Source organism: Homalodisca vitripennis, chromosome 5 (genome assembly GCF_021130785.1).
Source record: "Homalodisca vitripennis isolate AUS2020 chromosome 5, UT_GWSS_2.1, whole genome shotgun sequence".
In the NCBI taxonomy this organism is placed as follows: domain Eukaryota; kingdom Metazoa; phylum Arthropoda; class Insecta; order Hemiptera; family Cicadellidae; genus Homalodisca; species Homalodisca vitripennis.
In genome coordinates this window covers 121,222,990-121,241,210 of record NC_060211.1, presented here as the reverse complement: position 1 = coordinate 121,241,210, position 18,221 = coordinate 121,222,990, and the positions used below count along the sequence as shown (strand labels likewise).

At 30.1% G+C, this 18,221-nt stretch overlaps 1 protein-coding gene across 1 annotated transcript in view; it reads left to right on the top strand.

The window, feature by feature from the left end:
- The window catches only part of LOC124362813, a 650,255-nt gene extending 633,505 nt beyond the window's left edge, over positions 1–16,750 (top strand). Inside the window, exons 27-30 of the mRNA XM_046817643.1 lie at positions 2,474–2,656; positions 5,741–5,924; positions 8,220–8,355; positions 9,117–16,750. Of these exons, the coding sequence (XP_046673599.1) occupies positions 2,474–2,656; positions 5,741–5,924; positions 8,220–8,355; positions 9,117–9,168 (555 nt within the window). The 3' untranslated portion in view covers positions 9,169–16,750. The remainder of the gene's footprint in view (positions 1–2,473; positions 2,657–5,740; positions 5,925–8,219; positions 8,356–9,116) is intronic.
- The last annotated feature ends 1,471 nt before the right edge of the window (positions 16,751–18,221 follow it).

Sequence of the window (18,221 nt, the reverse complement as noted above, 5' to 3'; positions counted from 1 at the left end):
TGCACACAATTTTGTGTTGAAAAACAGGGACATCATGGGCATATTTATGGCTATTGTAGTTTACTCTGTTCTTAGTACTTTTTTTGTATCAGTTGATTTTGCCTTGTTTCCATGAACAAGAAAATATAGATACATACACGGGTCTGAGAAGCCTACTTCTATCAAAAGACAACTAAGATTGGCTTCACAATAATCTTTAAATTTATAGTAAAATTTAGAAAGCAGCATTGTATTTTATATCTGCATTTCAATACTGACCAAACACTGCATAATTAATATTTGCTAAAATGTACAGTTAAAAGTATATTTTTACTAAAACTTCTAATTTTCTTATCTGGATATTTTCTTACCCTGTGATCAACAAAGGTTACTGAATAGATTAAAAAAGAATTGTTCTTACAATAAATCTTACTCTATGCTGTCAAGACTATAAATCTAAAAAGATTTATAATAATATTTAAATTAATTAAACATATGGTTGTTTTGTCATAAAACAATTTTTATACAGAACAGTTAACTATGTTTAATAGGCTCTTTCAATCAATAACATTTGTTTGGGGAATGTGTTGGAACTTTAGAGACTAGTGCAGCGTAGTCCACAGGGTTTCTTTAAATAGAAATAGGCCTATATGTTAACCAAAGGCCATAAGATTGTCCATGTAAAATTTCAGTACAATCAGTTTAATTGGTCAAGTAGTTTTAACGTGATTGAGTAAGACACATACAAATACACAGATGGACATCGTTAGATTTTTATATAATAGTATAGACAGAGTTCACTTCAAGAGCCAAATTAAAAAATAATATTGAAAACATGGAAAGTTTGCTACACTCTAAAGGATAATGGTTTTAAAGGCAAGTTACACCAAATTTACTCTTGACAAATTATTAATTTTAAAATTTTGTGTTTTAATTATTCCTTTTTTAGATTAAGTTAGATTTAATTATTGTAGTCTAGGAACCAAGGGCAAATTTTCATTGTATAAGCACACAACCTAACATTGTATAAGATAACCGGATCAAGCAACATCGAGCGTGGCTGCCTGTCCTTGCAAGCAGCCCGCCTGCCCAGCCATTGGTGGTGGTTCGGAAGTCACCTTTAAGCCGTTGGTCCCCAGGTTAAGTGTTAGAGAGGGCTTCTTAGCTCTAACTTCGCCTGGTAAAATAAGACATTCTTTACTCTTTTTTTTACAACCTAGTTTTACTTGTAGAAGAAATTTCTTCTAAGAAAGAAATCACTCGTCACTTACACTAGTTTTGGTGGAGGTCATAATGAGAGGGCATTGAAAGGGTTAAAGAGCTGAAATGATATATTTTTAAGATTTTTTTTTAGCTTGTGATACACTTAAAACCAACCGCCAGACACATAAATCAAAGTTCAATCTGTGTCAGCTAATCATCAAAAGAACCTTAAAGTGGCAATTCTGTCTCTTTATCTAGTTGCCTGATGGTGATACATCTATTATTTATGAGTCTGATAGTCCGTTTTAAGTATATCAATCCAGGAAAAATATTATCTAGAAAATAAAAAACCATATGTTATACCATACATTGTATTCACAAATACAGAGTTAATCTCCATTATAGTGGTTAGTGGTGATAGTTCCCACACTTAAAGTACTTATATTACAGTATTATATTTAATTTAATTTAAATACTTATATCCAAAATATTTTAGTACAGTGTAAGAATGACACTGGATTTAAAGGGATACATTTAAAATGATTTTTCAAACTAACATTTTCAGAGGCCATTTTAATTGCAGATCTAAAATTTGCAAATTAGAATTGATTTCTTAAGAAAGATATTGAATCAATTTGCCTCAAATCATAAAGGATTTGAAACATAGTTACAATATTGCAGAGGAATGAATATCGATATTGGAGAGCATCAAATAGTTTATGACAAAATAGGTCCAGAAATGTAAATGAATAGAGTTGTAAATCTCCAGTAATCGAAGTGCACTACAATGGATATATTTTATTGTATGCATAACTCGATAACATGAAGAGTGAAGGTGTATATTGAGAAAGGCGGTCACTTTAAACATTTCCTCTAATAAACAAGCATTTAGCTTTTTTCGTAATGTAGTAGTTTTACTTCACTTAAGAAATGTTATTAAATTCAGCTTAGTTCTAAAACAGAGCCTTATGGTCCTAAATGTTCTTTTTTGTACACTATGTTACAAATAAAGTCAGTTGTCATTCCAGCTCTCCTCATAACAGATATAAAAGGAATATATCTGTGTAACATAAAAATCAATTTAGCTTTTGAACTAAAAATCTTAGTTCAAAAGCTGAATAATTGCCTTTTTGGACCATCATGGTGTACATTTCTTCTCTCTAGATAGAACATTGATAGAATTGATAGAAAATCCATTCAAAAAATTTTATCTTTGTATCATTATTTCATATTTTAAGCAATACACGTTTTCTCATCTTTTTAAATAAAATCAACACCTTTTGATGCATAGGACTCACAACCTGTAGGGGCAGTGCATCTTGCAGGCTACAGCATAACCCGAACTCCAGACTCAGGTTATCCTCACAGTTTCCGCCTGAGCAAGAAAAGTGCTCTCAGCCTCCATCTTGCTGCCAACTCATCTGACAAACTTGAACAGTGGATCAACGCTCTCAGTTCAGCAACTAAACCTCTGGTAAACAAATGGCTTTAGGTTTCCTGGTTTTTAAATTAACAAAATTTTCATTTTATTTTATTTCCAATGTAATTTTATGAACTAATTCAACCAATAAAATTATGAATCATTTCAAGATGTGTGTTATGGAATGGATTAAAGTTTGAACCAAACTGAAATAGTTTTATTCAACTTAAAACAAAGCTACATTTAGATAAATGGATTTAAAGAAAATAAACAGTAAACATAAATACTGAGAATTAATAAATAGCTGTTCTCCCCAAACTTTAATTCTACAGTTGAACGTTTGTGAAGAATATCATGTCTTATCACATAAGCGCATAAATCAGGTAGAATTAGGTGTTTTGCTTGAGGGTATTTATGTATTTTATATTCAATGTCAACAATACAATGGCTGAGTATAGAAGACACATTACTGGTTGACACCATAGATATTTGGTGCTTCGTTGGATATTTATGAATGTTGTATCTTCTAACAGCAGTCTCAAATATAAAACTATCAGAGCTCCCTGTGTCAATTAACCATGGGAACTGTTGCTTCGGAAAGACATTTTTGAGATGCAGCCAATGTGAATGATGTCATGGAGTTTACTTCTGTCCTTTTGTTTTGAAAGTGTTTGCCCTTCTTTACTCTTGATTGCTTTTTAGAATTACACACTGTGGACCCTATTTCTCACAAATATTGCAAAACGAATCCTTAGCGGAACATCTGAGTGCCTAGGTCATCTGTAGAAACAACATTCATTCTTCTAAGTAAGGAAACTTGATGGAAAGACGAATCAGTTTTTGATTCAGATTCATCATCGACTCCAACCTTTTCAGTTGTCAGCTGAGGTTTAAGTTTCCAACAATCTTTGCTGTATAGTTTGAGAAGTAATCCTCTAATGAAAGCGCCCCATTTATTTTCACTAGCTGTGACTGTCTTACAATTACATACTTTGCTGAGATCTTTCAGTTTCTGCAGATACTGATCAATATTTTCACCAGGTTCTTGCCTTCTAGTTGCCAAATGGTGACGAGAGTATATCTCATTAGTTGGTTTTAAAAGTTTGTCGAGGATAATTATAGCTCCAGGATACGAATCAGCTTCTGATAGTACTTCATGGATATTGTAATTTACAAAATTTATAAGAAGCTTTAACTTGTCTCCCTCAGTAGCGCATATTTCTTCAGTAAAGTCAAATGTTACTTTCCAGTGCTTCCATTGGCAATCAGCATGACTTTCATTTGGGTCTAGGCATAAGCGTTCTGGTATAAAAATTTTTCCATTGATTAGATGTACTTAATGTGAAAATCACTCATAATATAATTAATACAATTAAGTTGAATACATTTTTATTAAGTGGATTAAGTTTGAACCCAACTGAAATGGTTTTATTCAACTTAAAACAAAGCTAAATTTAGATAAATGGATTTGAAGAAAGTAAACAGTAAACATAAATATTGAGAATTAATAAACAACTGTTTTAAGACAAAAAATATATAAGATAATAGATATAATGGTTGTTAAAAATAAGTATCAATACAGTCTATATTGATTGTTCATTCACAAATTGTTAATGGACTACTATATACATGCTATGTGTTTTGTAGTTCTTTCTTCATATATTTCAGTGCAACATGTCAGGTAGACGATATTAGGAATGGTTTACAACATTGAAAAACATTCATTTTTTAATTTTCATTATTTATAATAAGTTGTTTCATTTAAAGTTTTATATACACAAATTTAAAGATAGTAAAAAAAAGAAATAAAGTTGGAATATTTATAATTTTACCATTGTTGTTACCAGATTTTTGTAACTGTAACAGATCATGTGAATTTCAGAAGCAAATATTCATATTTGATACAATATGAATGAAGCAGATTCAGCACAAAGACTGCTTATAATAGATTTTACAAAGAACTAAAAGTTAAGTAAAAAAGTATCCTTTAAGCCCACTTGTAAATATATCACACAAAATTTCGTCTATGGATGATTTATTACACATAAAGACATAGTCAGTAAAATGTAAAGAGTTGATTTTGTGAACAAAAATATGAGGGGTATTAGAAAAATAAGGTTCACATGATTTTTTAAAATAGACAGCTCTATATTTCTACTTAGTGTTATACATCAATTTAAAACTTAACAGTTAAGCTATTTTTCCACATAATCACCGTTTCTGTCCAAACACATTTGTAGACGATGCTCCAACTTTTCTATCCCCATGTTGTAGAATTCTGCCGTCAATCTTTTGAGGAATCGAGTAACCTCTTCCTTGACTTCATCATTGGTACTGAAACGTTGGCCACCCAAGTGTTCCTTTAATTTTGGAAATAAGTGATAATCACTTGGGGCTAGGTCTGGGCTGTATGGGGGATGGGGCACAATAGTCCAGGAAAAATTTGTCAGCAGTTCTTGAGTTTGACGTGAGACATGAGGTCGAGCGTTTTCATTGAGAAGCCTCACACCACTAGACAATCATCCTCCCCGGCGGTTCTGGATAGCGCGTCTCAGTTTTCTTAATGTGTCGGAATATCTGTCAGAGTTTACTGTTGTTCCATGAGGCAAAAATTCAATCAACCCTTACTGTCCCAAAAGACGGTTGTCATGACAGGCCGTCCACTTCGGTTTTCAACGTGAATTTCCATGCGGCCTTCACTAAATTCTCTACACCTTTTCCGAACGTGTTGAACAGATATGAAGTTTTCCCCATAAACTTTGAATAACTGACGATGAATTTCAATAGGTGAAATCTGTTTTGCAATTAAAAAACGTATCACAGCACGAATTTTGAATCTGGTGGTAACAACGATAGGGAGCTCCATCTTCGAAGGTAGCTAGGGAGGCACTGTTGGACATAGCGAGGCGTGAGTGGTATGGATAGAGAGAGGGACAGCTGATGGGTAATACAGTGTTGCCTGATTTCTCCCAACATATCGCATTCTGTCTTGGCGGCATAGGGAACCTTATTTTTCTAATACCCCTCGTATATGAGATACCTAATTTTCATTCTCAGCAACTATATTATTAGTGTTTAAAAATCAGTTAATGTAAAAAACCAGGGTCTTAAATAAATATACTTCTACATTTATTTCAGGAAGAGCCATGGTTGGATGAAAAAACTTTAAAACTGCCTCCAACAAGAATACAACAGCCTGAGTGTGCTGGAACACTCTGTACTCTGGTGCATCACAGGGGTAAGGCCTGGAGACGGAGGTTCTGTCTTCTGAAAAATGCTTGCTTGTACTTCTACTCAGACATTAACGCTGATTGTGCATCAGGTAATGTTAAATAAATAAATATTTACTGTGTAAACATTAAAGTAAGCTCCTTAACTTAAACATGGAATATAAAACATTTCATTTTAGTATTTTATGAGACCAAGACAAAAGTTTCTGTAGTTCAGTTTCTGGGGGAATTCTCTATCACAACCCAAGCAAGGTACCTATGCAAATACCGAGATATCTGATAATTATTCATGTATTCCATTCTACTTACAACATGTAGTAAAAATTTAAGTATGTACGGTACTAAAAAATTGCATCTATGAAAATTATCTATTTGGCATGCGCCAAATTGAATTAAAGTTAAACTTACCATAGTTTAAATTGCATTTTCATTAAAATAAATATTCCGTCCTATTCAGTTTGTGGTATTTCATTAGTGTGATGAAAAATCTTTATTGCGGCGATTCATTCTAGACAAAATTATAAGTTTGTATGTAAAAATTTAAATTTATCTAGATAGCAATATATTCTATACAAGACAATATTTCCAATTGTTAAAGTTTAGTTACTTTCAAGAATCTAAAACTTAATGACCATAAGTTAAGTAAAGAAACTGAAATACATGAAAGGAGAAGAGTTACACTATGTTAGTAGAAACGGTTTTATTCTCACAGCATACTGCAGACAGTTACTAGCCTTGAAAATAAACATTAACTGAAAGAAACGTCCATAACACAGGTTATCTCAGAATACTTGACATGAGTTATTTGTTTCTTTAAACAGCATAAATCATAACATTGGCGTCTTAACTGTACAGCTTAAAACTAATTAGAAATTATTTTAAATTTAAAGGCTGAACCGGCTTAGAATGGCGAAAGAATGCACATTAGCTTTACTCAACTTGAAAAGAACCTGCACTTAAGAAATTTCATAATGTAAAAATATGATTATAGCTACTTTGTATCAATTAAGATTTTATAATAATGATATAGCAATATATTTTAGAGTACACAATATTCCATAGCAAATAAAACTTACCAGACAAAACTTATTTTTGCACCAATATAAGAAACGTAAACAATTGAGTATCCATTCCACTGATTACTGAGCATGAATTTATGAAAACAATTCAGATTACTTGCATGTTTCTATGTAAAAAATCATAGCAATACTAATTACAATATAATAATTATATAGTTTTGTATTGTCTTTAAGAATTAGATTAAGCTATTTTACTTACTTTTTGTGACCTATTTGAGTGAACCTGCAATCAATTCAAAAAATTCTTAATTCGTCAAATATACAACTGTATACATGAATGGTGTACATTTTTACATAAAACTAAAAAGAAAAAGGAAAGAACGAAATTATGAGTTTGTTTATGACCAATATTTATTAAAATTGTACAAGGCAGCCTAAACAAAAATTGATTTTAAAAATTTTGAGATACTGAGAAGAGAGCTGCAACCTTGATCTTTGGACTAAGGAGAAGATTATACTTATTATAATGAATATGCAGAGATAGAAACTTGTAAAGCAATGTTTTCATGTATTTTTAATTCTAATTATTACCATATTCACAAGAAGAAACCGACAACAATAAATATACTATAAAAACATAAATTAACAATTATTTTGTATTATTTATACAGTAATGTACAAACTCATTCACACATATTTTTAATAATATCTACAATTGAAGTAAGAAACATTAGCACAATGAACAATGTATACACAATGTCTTCAAAAATGTATAAGATCGTTTTTCATACACAACTGACTTCTGGATAGCTGCAGAACTTCATAGCTTGAGGTTTTCTATACTTCCACTATAATTAGAACAGATGAAAATTAAATCAGAGTGAAAGTTCATTACATTTTGTGACCAGTTGTCAGAACTGAAAGAAGTTGGAAGTGAAAACTAGAGCGTAAGGCACTGAAAGCTTGATTAATTCAAAGGTATTCAAATGTTTATCCCATTTTAAAAGCTTGACACAAAAGAATGATTGGAGAGCAGGTCAAGCAATAGAATTAGAAGAGTGTTTGCTAAAAATTCATGACTAAGCAACAAATTGATAAGTGGACAAGTTGGTAGCATACACGTATCAGTGATTGTAATGAACGGAATAACATGGAACTATGTTATGGGTAAGAGACAATTACTTGCAACATTCATCCCCATGGAAAGATGTATATAAAACACTGAATAAACTTGTTCCCTCTATCTATACTATTAACACTTTTCAAAACTCTATAGTCTTGAAATTTTTTTGAAGGCACTATGAATAAAACAATTTTGCAGTTTGTATGTGTATGCAATAATGGGTTGTGTCTTTACTCTCTTTGCAGGAATGGCGTGTCTGCAAGGCTACAGAGTACAAAGTTCAGCATCAGGAGCCAAAAGATTCGCTTTTGAACTAGTACCTCCAGAACCATCTCTGAAACATTTTTACTTCTACACCGATACAGAAATGGATAAGAAAAGGTAATTAAACTTGGGGATTATTTTAAAAAGTGAGCTTAAAGTTGTACTGCACAGGAAAGATAGGTAATTGTTTGTATATCCTCGTCTTTTTATATTACTCTTTCTATTATGGATATTGACTTGGCAACTATAAGTAGAGTATTGTTTGTTAATTTGGTTGAATAAGGAAATATGACTTAGATAAGACTAAAAGTTAAATGAAATGGGGTTCTGAGTGCCTGTCTATCTCTAGTGGATTTCTGATAAAGCATGCTAAACTCTGACACTGTGTATCTACATAGCACCAACTAAATTGTTCCAAATTGTGCTGACTAAATTATGATTGTATGGCAGCAATTAAGTTCAATGAAGCTAATACTTTTCTTTCCTGTTAAAAAAACAGAAATATAAAGTAAGGTTTTGTCTGTAAGTAATGGTTTCTTTTTCACTTACCTCAAACACAATGACTTACTTTTAATTATGATAAAATACAATTTTTATTAGATTTAAACTTAAAACAATGCTATTCTTGTCTCACCACTGTAAAATAGAATTCCAATAATATAAAAAAGTCTAATACACTCAAGTTTGTATGTAGGCTAGAGATAGCGCAGGTCAAATCTTGTCTGTGACCTTCGACCTTGTACTGTATCACTATTCTCCTTATTCTGTTTGGTGAAATCTTTGCACAGGCTAATGGTCCTTGAGGATGGGCAGATTTTAGAAAATATATAAAACTTTACTATTAATAAACCAATAAATAGATTGTAAATATTTTCCAGGTGGCTTGCGGCACTAGAATACTCAATAGATAGATGGATAAAAGTAAGTTGAACCGAAGGAAACGAAGACGTCCTGACTGAGAATTGTGAACATGACTTCTGTCCCATCACGGAAATAAAGTCCGATTCGAAAACGAAATAATAAGTTTTACGAAATGTATATTTATATATACACAGTTTTATTACTAAGTAATAAAATGAGTCTGGAGTATATATTTGATTGTGTTTATTTAAAAAAACAAACTGCATGTATATTTCCAGGAAATATTGTTAGCAGTTATGAGTGGTTAGTGTAGTATAGTGAAGGTCTGTTGTCAATGTGTGTGTCACCTCTCCTAACCGAGTACAAGCCACAAGTCTGGCTAAACACAGTAAGCCAACACCAACTGGGTACATTATCGCTAATGGGATTCAATTATCATTGAAGTGAATGTATTTTTATATTTTTTTATATTTAGTTGGTTCCTATTTAATGATACACAGTAGTTATATCACAGGTTCACAGTTTCTAATTGTTTTGGAAAGTTTACATAACATTTGTATACATTTTAGTCCATTAAAATGTTTATGCAATTATCCGTGATGTTTTAGAGTATTTTAAAATCATAGTTCACCAGGAGCGGCTTATACAGAGAATGTTCTTGTAAATAGAAACATTGATAATATATGACTAATTTAATGTGTGTTAAATGTTTTCCTATTGTTTAGTGCTATATTTTGATACAAAATAAATCTGTTCAAAAATATATATATATGTCATGTTACATAATACAATGTAAATAATGTAGCTAATGAACATATCGTTGGTAATATACCACAAGATATGCCCAAGAGATTAATTTGGCAAGGTGTATCTTGTTAGTCGTTTCGTGTTTGAAATTCTAAAACTAATTCCTAGTGGTTTTTGTAGATATGTTATACTTCCATTGCATGCCAAAATTATAAATGCTGTGTTAAAAATTAAACAAGGATTAGAAGATTTCTGAAATATATTTGGATTGACAGTTACAAATACACATGTTTCTATATGTACTTATAGATTAATAATTGGCAAGAAAATTATTATTTGAAATAAAACAAAAATGTTTTATGTGTTTATTACATAGTGAGTTAAAAAATATGTTAATATAGTGAACATCAAAATCTGTTCTTGTTTTATTTTTAATCATTAAAGAAAACTGAAAATCCTTTCTTTTTTTATAAAAAACATAGTAATCATAAGAAATTCCCATCTTACTCATTGATCTTGTTACCAATAAAAAATAGTAGTACATGCTGAAAGATATAACATAAAAACCTTATGTAATATCTTAAGCTTGTTACACTAAGCATGTCATATCTTGGAATCTGTTTCATACGTAACAAGTATATAAAATACAAACCTTCAAATTCTAGTGCTTCAGTACTTTACTGTACATTTAATGCACGAATAAAATTGCTAAAGGCAATTCTTAATGATCCTGTGATTAGATTCTTCTTAGTAACAGAATACCTATCTTTAAAGAATTCTCTAACATTTACATTCTATTCACAACAGGTATGAATAAGTTTATGTTCAAAGACCTATTTACGAGCACTTAGTGATGTGCCATTCTTTGAGTTGTAAATTCGAAGAATTTCTTGTAAATCAAAATGTTTAAATTATTGTCTGAACTATATAAACTTGCCAAATGAGCTTCTTGTGTTTAAATGATCAAAAGGCCTACATAGTGTTTTAAGGTGAGATTAAGTGATAAATATATTATTTGTAAGTTCATACATTGTACATTTTATGCACGTGATAGATTGATAATAGAGTGATCGCACCTGGGATTTAAAACAAGGTTTTCAGTAAATCTCTTCAATGTTCATATTTTATATTTCATAGAAGTGAATTTCACAGTTCCCCGAATCCTGTTGTAGGTCTGAATTATCTACTCCCTGATCTTTATAACGAGTTTGACAGAGTTAATATTTAATGTCTTATCTATGTTTATATTGTATCACTTGTAGTAGGTTTTAAATATTATAATTTATCTTGTAGAATTCATCATAATGATCAACTTATTTAGTTACATGTTAATACAGAAAAGAAGAAATCCAATGTGAAACAGCCCAGACAACATGATCATGCTAATCAAGCACTCAGTTATTGCTAAGATTACCTGTTTGTTCTGCTAAACCTGTTTAAACTGCTCTAACACTGTACCTGATCAGAGATACTTTACTCTCATTCAAACCTGTAGTAATTTTCTTACAAAATTTTTAAAATAGAGTGAAATGGATTTATTACAAAATATTCTCAACGATGATCTATATCATACTAATTACGAGTTACAGTGTAAGGATATAATTAATTGTAAGAATTCAGTACGAGTATAACCACACTATCTCTCTTGTATTCCTATTTAAATAATATAACAAGTAAATGTCATCTGTGTTATTTTTTATTTTAAGGATCACAATTCTGTTCCTAATTCATAGTTAAAACAAAAAAAGTATTGGACAGAGAGGAATTGTTTAATTATTGCTCAAAACCTGCTCTCAGACAAATACACGTGATCTATGAAATGCTCTAGTGAGCTAAGTCGGCTTCAGCTGAGCATATCAATATACTTAATATGTTGTAATATTCTGAAAAAAAAAAAACTGTTTTGGCATGGACAAATAAATATTATTAAGATTGTTTTATATGATAATGTTGACCTACATGTGTACATTTTATCCTAGTAGGCCTACTCTAGAATTAAATTTACACTGACTAAATTATAAGACTTGCCCATTCTGTGCTTGTAAGAGCATGTATTGTGCTATATTACAGTAGCTGTAACACACAATGATGAGCACATTATACGTTTCAGTGTGAAATCGTGTTACTAGGTTTTAACATGAAAGTTGAACAAATAAAGTAACTAAATTTTAAATTAACATTTATATGAGAAAATAATGAACACAAATAAACAAAGTTACCACTGGATACACTTCATGGGTTTCAAGTGACTTTAATTCCATGAACAAACGTTGTACCCAATTTACTTCAGTTGTTCTAGTAGTTTTTATAAGTTTAATGTTTAAGTTTCACAAAAATTAGGAATTAGTGTGTATCTAAATAACAAACTGAACCATTTTAAAGTGTTTTAATAAAAACATGATTCAATACATAAAAATGTATTTGTTAATACATAGGGAGAATTTGAGTAGTAAAAAACAAATGGAATGTAAGAACATTTAATTTTGTTCTCCTGAATATGTAAAGGGGTTTTAATATTAGGCTGTTAAGTAAAATTTTCCAAAATCGCACAAATGTCAAAGGCTCAAAGTCATTAACGAATTATAGTTGAACCTTACACTGCCATTTTTTGCTCTGTATGACAACTACAGCTGGAGAGGAAACTGTAACAATTGAACATATTATTGGAAGTTTAATAATATTGTTCCAAGTACCCATCAAAATTTAGTTACTTACTTAACATTAAACATTTTATAATATTGAGTATTTATACATTGCAACTTAAAGAATATTAAATCGGTCAACACTATTGTAATTTTTACAGACATATTTTGGTTCATGTGTCTCTGGAATTTAAACTAAAACACCACAAACACAACATTTTTGCTTAATAATTTAAGTAATAATGTGGTTTATCTATAACAAAATAAGCTAAATTCTGTATATTCGTTTATCAAAGCCAACTCCAAAAAATTGAAATGTTCAGCTACCAAAAAGTTTTTAAACATTACAAACAATAGTTACTAAATTATAAGATGACTTTTAAAGAATTCCATGTATATGAATATGTAATTTTAATAACTCCTGAACTACAAATTGTCAAAGTCAAAACATTAAAACTAATCAGTTAGAGAGATAATTTTAAAATCTATTTTTACTTGAAAACATTATACAAGCAAACCTTACACAGACAGTCCCAATTATGTCAAACTATTTACAAGTAAGCAGAAAATAAAATTCACATGAAAAACCATTGAATATTTCTGTATGAATTTTCAATGCAAAAATTCTAAAAAAATGTCTGTTTTATATTTAAAAAGATCAAATTAACTGTAGCAGTAAACATGCTTTAAGTAGTTTTTACAATATTTAATTACATTGATGAATGTACTGTAACTCAAAGATAAAAGTTGTTGGCTTGTGAAAATTCTGTCCATACCTAACTATTATTAGTCGAAAGTCACATCGTCTCACATTTTTTGCGATATAAATCCCTAAATTCTTCAAGTGTTTTAAAATTTAAAAACAATTTTAAAGAAAAGTATTAAAGTGAATGTAAACTGCCAGACAGATTAGAATTACCTAAATTTATAGTATGTGGATCAACTACTTAAAATAGTATTTCTATTGTTAAACTTTTGTGTACAGAGCAATGATTAACTATGACTTCACAAAATATTTTGTGCTTAGGCTACTTTAAGAGTTGTTTTAATTAATACAATAAATAATATATTTCACATCATGTTTGGTGTATTTACATTATGTTTAAAACAGTATGATTGACTCACTATTACTTTCAAGGTAGGGAATTTACAATGATTATTGCTAAAACAAATCTATAAATATCCAATTCTATTCGTTACATAAAAGCATTGATTTACAAAACAGTGGTTTAATTTCAACAGGGTAGATAAAATAACAAACTTATTAAATTCTGAATAGATTTAACACCCATTTTAATTTTGTAATTAGTTATATCATAAACAGTATAAGTTAAATAAGTTACCATACCGTACTTACTTTATTAGGAATCTCCATGCGCTACATGTGACCACTATGTGTTAGTTCCTAAATGCACAAGAGATTTAGATACTGTAACTCCAAGAGTGTTGAATAGTATTTTAGATTAGATTCTGTATTAGAATAGTTGCCTGTTCTTACCATATTAAGTGTAAATTAAGCACCGATCAATAGAACTTCTCTAGTATATATGTTTTTCAAGAATATCACTTTCTAAATTATGTTACATTGGACATGACTATCTTGACAACATTCTGATTCTTGATCTGGAATGGATATAAAATCTAGAAATGTTATTTGTTACTTCTCACAATTACATATGGACTACTGCTACTCTACTGATGTACACACAGGGTTAATGCCAAAATGCAGATCAGTTGGACATTTCAATAAAAATTAATTCTAATAGATTTTATGTCAGGATGACCTAGTGGTCTAAGGTGGTGGTTTTCTAATACAGACAACTTGTAATCCGAGACAAGTAGGACTTGGTGTATATGACAGAATTGGTGTATTATTACTGTATACTATGTACTATTTATAGAGCATCTATTGCATTTCTCATTTTTTAATTGAAAACACATTTGAAATATAATAATTTACAAGATGGTGAGAAACTCATATGATATTCAAATATGGCCACAGACTTATATTTTGTGTAGAAATAAAATTATGTGTCATGGTATAAACCGGTCTTCTCGTATAACAAACAAACATGTTTTCAAACAACTATAAAAAAACTAATTATATTATTTATAAAAGCAGTTATTTTTAGAAAATAAAATAAATACCTTTGATAATCAGGTAACATTAATTGAGCTTTAGCTTGTGTAATAATTAAATCACATTTTACACTTTTTATATAGGATCAATTACATGGAGTCTGAAGGCACCGTATTCCTCTCAATTATTATTGGAAATGTTAATTGGGTCAAATAGTAATCATGTGATGTTTAATCTTAAAAGTCTTCATGAGAAAATAGTTACACAAGAAAAATCAATTGAATAATTTACTGTTAAAACAATGAAAGCTATTTAATATTCTCAAAAATTTTTAGATAAAAAATGAGCCACTAAGTTTTTTAATATGTAACGCACTAATTATGAGCTTAAAACATAATTAGAACAGTGAGATGTAAAAAATAGAATTAACAAAATATGTATACATGTTTTATTAAAAAGGGAGGGTGAGTGTACAAAACCAAAATTAGGTAAATTGTATATTTGAACTTTTGCTATCTTACATAATTTATCTTACTGTAAAATGAGTCCAGGTCTTTAAAATGAGATATTGTATAGTTATTTGTTTCACCTAAAACCTCCATCCATTTACCTATGACTGCAATATTCAAAATGTGATTCTATTAGATAATCCCTGCATCAGAATCGGTTGCTGCAAATCACATTCAAATAACTCAAGTAATAAAATACTACTTGATGCAACTTGTACAAAAATGTGGACTTTGCTTTTTCCATAAAAAGGGGCTGTGGTATATAATATTTCATGAATATTTTGTTTTTGCTACTATTATGCATTGTACTGGGATTAAAATTAGGAAATTCATTCAAATTTCCAACATCACTTAATCATTATGTTAAGTTTTTATAACTTCATATAATTTGAAGAACATTTTATGAAATACAAAAGATATAAGATACATTATTCAAAATAAATAGCATTTTCACAATGAAACTTCCTAAAGACAATGCTTCTGGAATTCAGTTTGAGTTATTGCTTGTCATTTAATGGACTAAAACCATAAGCATAACACAACACACAAGTATTCATACAAAACAAATATTCAGAAGACCCACTAATTTACACTCAGTCTATTACAAAATAGATTGAAGAAAATAAAGCTATATCAACCTATTAGTCTTAAACATGTTATTTGCTATCTGTGTTTAAATATGGTTTGTGCCATAGATGATTTTGTAGTCCTGTATTCATTAGCGTAGCAAAACAGAGGTTTACCTTAAGGCGTTTAAATTTGTCCTATACTCACTTCACTCATAAAAACACTAACTTCCTTGATGTACTGTCAAACTTTCTTAAAAATTGCGTTGCATACGAGTAGAGCTCTGTTCATACTACACATGTGTATTTTGTGGTGTTAAGTGTGGCATTATTGTTTTTGTAAAGTGGATATTCTTGATGTCTTTTAGTGTCATTTTTATACAAAAGGCTTTAATTAGCTTTATAAGTTAAAGCTGAATTCTAAAGTAATGTCCGTCAATTATAATTTACGAGAAACCTGCGGTTTTAACATGTGCACCTGTGTTTATGGTGAACTTACTAATATTACTTTCACAACTACTGCTTAGAATGCTAACAGTAAAGCTTCATCCTTTTAACACCAGTGCTATTTAATAGGTATGTTGAATCATAAAAAATAATTAGATTATATATTTATGAAAACAGTGTGTTAGTAAAAAAAATCTACTTTAATTGACAGTAAATGTTGCTTGTTTCAATGTGTGATTAGTGTGTGTATGTTGTATTAGAATACAAAAACATTTCACTAAACAAAACAAAATAGAAATTTAACAAGAAATCTTTAATGATGATACCTCTAAAATAATGATGTTTAGATTTTTTGGTTGTTACTCCTACGAATACTGGACAAAGACGCACAAAGTAGAGTATACCAGATGTGCATTTGATAAGTTACTATGACAAAACAAAAAATTCAAGATAAGAAAATTATAGAGAGTGATTTGCTTGAAAATTAATCCAAACAAATACTGCCATTTAAATGTGTAGAAATTTATATATAGAGGTATGTAAAAGGTTACATTAATGTATAAAGTGTAATGTTAATGGTTGTTAGTGAGGGAACACTTAAACAAAGATTTCTAAATAAAATCCTTAAAGTGCTCAAATAAAGTATGTTTGTTGATACAATGCAGCTTTTCATTCCAAACCTGAACAAAAGAACATGAATAAATTATTTCAAAATAGAGGATATTTATTTATTAATGTGATAAACAGTGATTATATGTTTGATTCTAATTAGTAAAGTGGACTTAACAGTAAACTCACAGCTATGTAATTAACATGCTAACACTATTGTTTTATTTATTGTGATTAACCAATATGTAGATTCTCCTCTCCATTAAAACCTTCAAGTATTTTAGTGCAAGTAACCATCTGCTGTGACTTTGAGAGAATGTGCAACAGGATTGTGAAAATTTGCCATGGTCATACGTTACAAAACTACATAAGATTATGTTTCTAGGATTGAAACAAGTCTTTTTCCTCAGGTATCAAACTTTTAAGAAGGCATAAACGTATTCAAATAAAATAATTTTTTTTATTAACTCACCACTGTCTAACTTGACAACATAAAAAGTTGTATGTCAAAAAAGACGCATATACTTGGTGGTGTGGTGTTAATCGCCACATTTTAATTAGTTAAAAAAATTCATTTTTAGTGTGTCATATAATTTTTTATACCTGAGGGAGGAAAATGATTTCAATCCTCAAAACGTAATCTTATAGAGTTTTGTAACACAGACAACAGCAAATTTTTGCAATCCTGCTATCCATTGAAATCATCCACTATCAGTAAGAAACCTTAAACAAAGAATGTGCAATGAATACACAATACTACTGATCGTTAGAGCAAAGAACCCTAGCTCTACCAGCTGTACATCTAAAGCATTTATGCTGCATTTCCAGTTTCAAAGGTGTTTTTTAACGTTGATAATTTACTTGATGTGTAAATTGTTGGTATGATCAAATTGTAAGTAGGTAAAAGCTTGTACTATTACCATATATAGTACAAACCCACTACCTAAACAAAAAACATACAAAGAGGGACAAGCTTTCAAATTAATATTACTATACTAAATAATGATGTAAATTGTTAAAAACACATATATAGAGGATTCTTCAAAAACCACTTGGATTTGTGAGCTCCTGTCCTTTAGGCTCAAGAGATAAACTCCTAGGAATTGTTTGCCTAATGTTACAAATAGCAGGACAATTCAGCTGTATATGATTCACTGATTCTTCTGCCTCTCCACAGAGTCTGCATTAGTCTGATTTAACATGTTGACTGCGGCAGACGCCCCTAGTGCACTTGTTGTCTTATTAAAATACTTATCATCACTCAAGACAGAGCCGCAGTGAAGGTGTTAAACCCATCTTCATTGGATGTTTTCAAGGAAGACCATGTTCTGTCAGCATTCCAAGTACTAATCCTAATTGCTCAGGTTCAGGAGTCTAAGTCACCCTTTAGATTATGGAGAAATAAACATTTTTGATTGCTCGAGTCCTGAGGTTTTCCTTAAAGTCTCGGAATTTATTTGCTTAAAGGGCTGTGAACAAAATTCTGTTTAAAATTTAAAAAATAATTCCTACCGAAAACTGA